The 5,000-nt window shown below is 43.3% G+C and overlaps 1 protein-coding gene across 1 annotated transcript; it reads left to right on the top strand.

The window, feature by feature from the left end:
• Positions 1–872: 872 nt before the first annotated feature.
• olah (oleoyl-ACP hydrolase) lies at positions 873–3,279 on the top strand. Its single transcript, XM_068760219.1, has 6 exons — positions 873–1,020; positions 1,137–1,275; positions 1,369–1,468; positions 2,451–2,620; positions 2,706–2,788; positions 2,887–3,279. Exons 1-6 carry the CDS (start codon positions 891–893, stop codon positions 3,027–3,029), a joined length of 765 nt encoding a protein of 254 aa, XP_068616320.1. The 5' UTR covers positions 873–890; the 3' UTR covers positions 3,030–3,279.
• Positions 3,280–5,000: the final 1,721 nt, after the last annotated feature.

Raw genomic sequence — 5,000 nt, 5'->3', positions numbered from 1 at the left:
GGTGAACGTGACAGTCTGGTGGTGCGGGGGGGGGAGGGAGGGGGGAGGGGGGGTTCGCTGCCCCGGCTTCTTCCTCTGTATCGACTAGAAACCGGTATGGAACCAAGACTTCCACCGCCCTCTCGCTCGCAATCGTAAAGCTCGCGAGAGTACAAAGAAAGAGACTTCCTGTAATGCCTTTCAAAACAAAAGCACGTGACAGTTGTGGCATATGGTCCTATCTGTCGTCAGAATTATCTTTTACGCAGAATATCACTGCTTATTGTTCGAAACGACCCAATAATCAGTGATTGAAAGCAACGTGACAAAAATATAATCTTAAATAGTGAAATGTTTCTCTCCACTAGAGACATGCTTCGTAGTTTGTAGTCAATAAAAAACATTTGTAGTCACAAGTTGTTTTTCTCAGATGACATACTTTGTCTAAATAATCAGCCTGTAAAATATTTTCTTTCGTTTTGTTTGCCAATCGGATTCTACGAAAACTGATTTTACTTGATGAAACTGCCCCCCTTCCCCTTGACCCCCCCTCCTCTTCCTCCTCCTCTTCCTCCTCCTCCTCCTCCTCCTCCACCACTGAAATAAAACCATGAAGTGTGCAGCAGCGCGGTGTGAAGCTGCTGTAGTATGTGTGCGTGGACAGCGCACACTCCACACTGTAGATGTCTCTGTAATGCTAGAACAGCTCCATCCACGCACCACAGAAGAAATGAAACAGGAAGTATTACCAGAATGAGGGATCACCAGTAGTTTATCTGCTGATTTATTGCAATCCCCCCCCCAGTTGTTCTCATCTGGGTTGTTTGTGCCCTTTTGTTCAGCAGGCTCAGCAGGATAGAGGCTGCAGGACCAGCCCACGTGACTCACTCTGGGATTTTAACTCACCTGAGATGGAACAGGTGATCAGCTGTTTGAAGAAAAGGCCCGAGGCTGTGAGCCGGCTGATCTGCTTCCCCTGGGCAGGTGGAGGGTCCGTGCACTATGCGCGCTGGGGGAATGTTCTCAACAGTGCCATAGAAGGTGATGTTGTGTAAGGGGGGGGGGGCTGCACCATGCACTGGCCATCTGCACTGTTTGCTCTATATCCAGACTCTATCTGTGCTCTAAATGCTTCCAACTCTCGCTGCCACTTTCAGTGTTTGCTGTCAGACTTCCTGGCAGAGAGGGTCGAGCCAAAGAGCCGTTCTACGGGAACATGGGGCAGATTGTGGATGAGTTTGTCAGCGTGTTGCTCCCGGCGCTGAAAGAGAAGCCATTCGCTCTGTTTGGCCACAGGTGCAACGACAATTGCTTTCAGTGTAACACCATAGCTGCCATGGCAACAGAGCTAATTATTATTCTATATGTTTTGTATTTCCACTCTTTAAGTTTTGGTGCTTTTACAAGTTTTGCTGTGGCAGATGCTCTGAAGAGGCTCCACAACCTTGAGCCGGTTCACATCTTCCTCTCTGGTGCCTCTGCACCTTACGTGAGTTTATACCTGGCTTCTGTGGAGAATGTCCGTCTCCCTCGCCATAGTAGGGCTCTATGTTTCCACTCTCATCTGAGAGGCTTCCCCTGGTTGGTGAGGAGTTAGATGCGTAACCTCGTGGAAGCCATCGAGGTCGTTATGTCGTATATAGGATTGACCTCGGGGGCTTTCGGTCCCCACCCCAGGGAGGTGTGGTATCCACATGCCTAATAATCTAAATGAGTATTTACCTCCACGAAGGAGGTTGTGTTTTTGATTGCGTCTGTCTGTCTGTCTGTCTGTCTGCTTGTTAGCAGGATTACGGAACAATTGCTGAATGGATCTTGATGAGAAAAAAACAATCTGAAGATACTGTATAGGTCTTGCTCTGATTTACATCCCATTAAAATTTTGAAAGCGATCTTGATACAAAAAAAATAATCCAGATTATCCCATTTACAGTATTTATAATGGAGGCTTTTTCAAAAAATCATATCTTGTGAAATATACCTGCAATACACTCACCAAGACTTACAGCCATAAAGGGGTCCGGTGCGATCTATCACGCTTCTGGATCGGATCCAGAATGAGGTCAGGAACAAATATGAAATTATAGCATTGAAATCTCCATTTATGGATTCAAAAATCTGTTAAAAATACACATCAACTCCGATCCAGTTTTACTTTTCATGGTTGATGTATAAAGATACCAAGAACAATCTAGAACCTTCTGGTGCTGATCCAGATCACCATGTGGACGGTGTAGATCCAGTTAGGAGGTGAATGAGCTGCTTGGGGGAGGTTTACACTCTTGAGTCCTTTTTAAATTGAATCAGATCAGAAGTGTGAGGCTGTAAATTCAACACTTTGTGATTTCTTTTACTGCAAAAGTGCAGCCAAAAAAATTTGATTTGATTAGATTAGATTAGATTAGAATCTTCAGGAGGAGACAGAGATTGCGTGTTGATGATATTCCCTTCATTGTGTTGCCGTTCTTTAGTCAGAGACTCGGACCAATGCTCCAAAGAGAACCGACTTGACTGATGACGACTTTGTCGGGTGGTTGCGTTCGATCGGAGGAACTCCTCCCGACCTGCTGGCCAACCCTGAAGTCCTGAAGCTCTTCCTGCCGGCGCTGAAGGCCGACCTGCATGTTGTGGAGAACTACAGGTGGGCCGAACACGCTCAGTATCCAACCGTTTCAGATTGGGAATGAACTTGGAACGATTGGATTCGCTGGTTTTCTTTCCTCCAGGTGCAGCAAGCCAGACGATCCACCCTTCTCCTGCCCCGTCACGTGTTTTGACGGAAAAGACGACATTCCTCACGACTTGCAAGGTCAGTCAGAGACTTTTAAAGAGCAATTCATCCAAAAATGAAACCAGTGGAAAGTTGTGTAATGTTTAATGCGTCACGTTTGTGCGCTTCATCGACAGCTTGGAAGAGCATCACATCGGGAGATTTCACCGTCAGGATCCTGGCTGGGGCTCATTTTTACCTGAAGGAATCTGAAAATGAGAAAATGATATTAGAATATATCACCAAGCACCTGGAAACCTCAGAAATGGACTATTTATAACGGAACGTGCACCTTCGCCGCATGTCATGTGTGTATAAATGTGTTTTTGTCTAATCAACAATGCTGTAAAGAAATTCTGTATTTCCGAAGTGTCACATGTAATAAATGTAGTGGAGCCAGAGGCTACTAAATGTAATCAGTGCTGAGGTAGAACCTGATCGTCGCATCCAAAGTCATTCTTGAATGCGAATGTTACAATTTCTCTTCCATTGCTTTTGATTTTCCAATTGTCTTGTTTCTGTTGAGATTGTTGTGCATAAGATATTGGTAGATATTATGGGGGGGGGGGGGGGGTCTGCTTGGCAGAATAACCTTTGGCTTCAGGCTACTTCTTTTCAGATTTTAATTTTTGGGGGGGGTATTTTTAAACATTGCATTTTGTAAAAAATGTCAGTTGTCTGAATAAACAGTTGTCTAAAATATTTAAAACAAAACAATTAGTACAAAGAACTACCAGATTAATCAATAGCATAATTAATAGTTGAGTAGATACAACATTTTACGTGTCCTGTGTATCTAGATACTGCATTTTACGAGTCCTGTGTATCTGGATACTGCATTTAACGAGTCCTGTGATACTGCATTTAATGAGTCCGGTGTATCTAGATACTGCATTTTACGAGTCCTGTGTATCTAGATACTGCATTTAATGAGCCATGTGTATGTAGATACTACATTTTACAAGTCCTGTGTATCTAGATACTGCATTTAACGAGTCCTGTGTATCTAGATACTGCATTTTACGAGTCCTGTGTATCTATCCCCTTAAACGGGAGAAATGATCCCAGGGATCAGTAAAAAAAAAAAGCAAAGACTAGAGAATATTGAAGATTTCTTCTTTCCTCCTTCAACCCCTCAAAGTACAGCTACGAATACGAAGCGACCGTATTAATTAATTACAGACATTCTTCTGCCAAATAAGCACTTTTAATTTCGGTACATTTTGCTGATGATTATCATGTATACTTACTCACTTGTACTCAGTGGCGGGCGGTGCATTTTACACCTAGGCCTTCAGTGAAGTCCTACTTAGTCCGACTTGAATAAATACCCCTCATAATACCATCATTTATAACACCACTGCTTTAGAAATAATGTACAAACACACACTTACGCACTACTGGGTGCTGCATCACCTCAATCGTGTACAACACAGGATATTTTTTCCGGAGCATTTAAAAATCAATAAACTGCATCAGCAATTAAAACTTACCACTATACGTGGTACTATCAAAGTTATAAATAAAAGGGAATTTAACATTATTTTTCCAAAGCGTTTTAAAGTCCACCATGAAGCTTTAAATTGCGAACTTGCAGTTTAATATAAGAAAGACTGCAACACAACGTGTTGAACTTCCACTACAATCACACAGCTGCACCGGCGCACCACATTATTTACACACATTGCATTTACGGTATATCTGTGACTTTATTTCGTTATCATGTTAAATAAATAAAATGTTGGTACTCACCAAAACAGCTGTCCCGTTTGAAAACAAAATCCATTCTGCTTTCTTAAAGTTCCTAAATCCAGTGTTGCTCCAAACATTAAATCCATCCCTTGCAAACAAAAGGCATTCCCAGCAGAACACTTTGCAGCGACCCTCAGAAGTTTGAAGCCTGGAAGCGGCACCAATCCTTTCCCCACCCGGGACGGGTTAGCTAGCTCCGGAGCTAGCTTGGAGCTAGCTCTCGTGAGCCGAAGCTAGTAGCTTCTCTGTAAAGGTCCGTCTTGAAAATGGTCTTTCAAGAATATCCACAACCAAATACACACTTTCCCCTCCTTCGGCCATTGTGGGTTAAAAGCGCAGGAATAATTGTGGTTTTATCTTCGGTGGGTCGCGCCAGAAACTGCAGACGGCAGGGAGCAGAGCAGCACGCCGCCTCCTCCGGAGGAAATCCAAATAGTAAGCATTAGCTGGGACGCTAACCAAAACAGATGATAATAATTATTATTAATAATAAATACAA

Source organism: Brachionichthys hirsutus, unplaced genomic scaffold (genome assembly GCF_040956055.1).
Source record: "Brachionichthys hirsutus isolate HB-005 unplaced genomic scaffold, CSIRO-AGI_Bhir_v1 contig_552, whole genome shotgun sequence".
Lineage (NCBI taxonomy): Eukaryota > Metazoa > Chordata > Actinopteri > Lophiiformes > Brachionichthyidae > Brachionichthys > Brachionichthys hirsutus.
The sequence above is the reverse complement of the archived record's forward strand: the minus strand, read 5'-3'. Positions and strand labels throughout refer to the sequence as shown.

What these genes read in the sequence shown, in the direction of transcription:
- olah (XM_068760219.1), top strand. Translation starts at nt 891, where the DNA reads ATGGAACAGGTGATCAGCTGTTTGAAGAAAAGGCCCGAGGCTGTGAGC. An exon ending in CATGTTGTGGAGAACTACAG is followed by an intron (nt 2,621 to 2,705) that starts GTGGGCCGAACA and finishes TCTTTCCTCCAG; the next exon opens with GTGCAGCAAGCCAGACGATC. An exon ending in CATTCCTCACGACTTGCAAG is followed by an intron (nt 2,789 to 2,886) that starts GTCAGTCAGAGA and finishes CTTCATCGACAG; the next exon opens with CTTGGAAGAGCATCACATCG.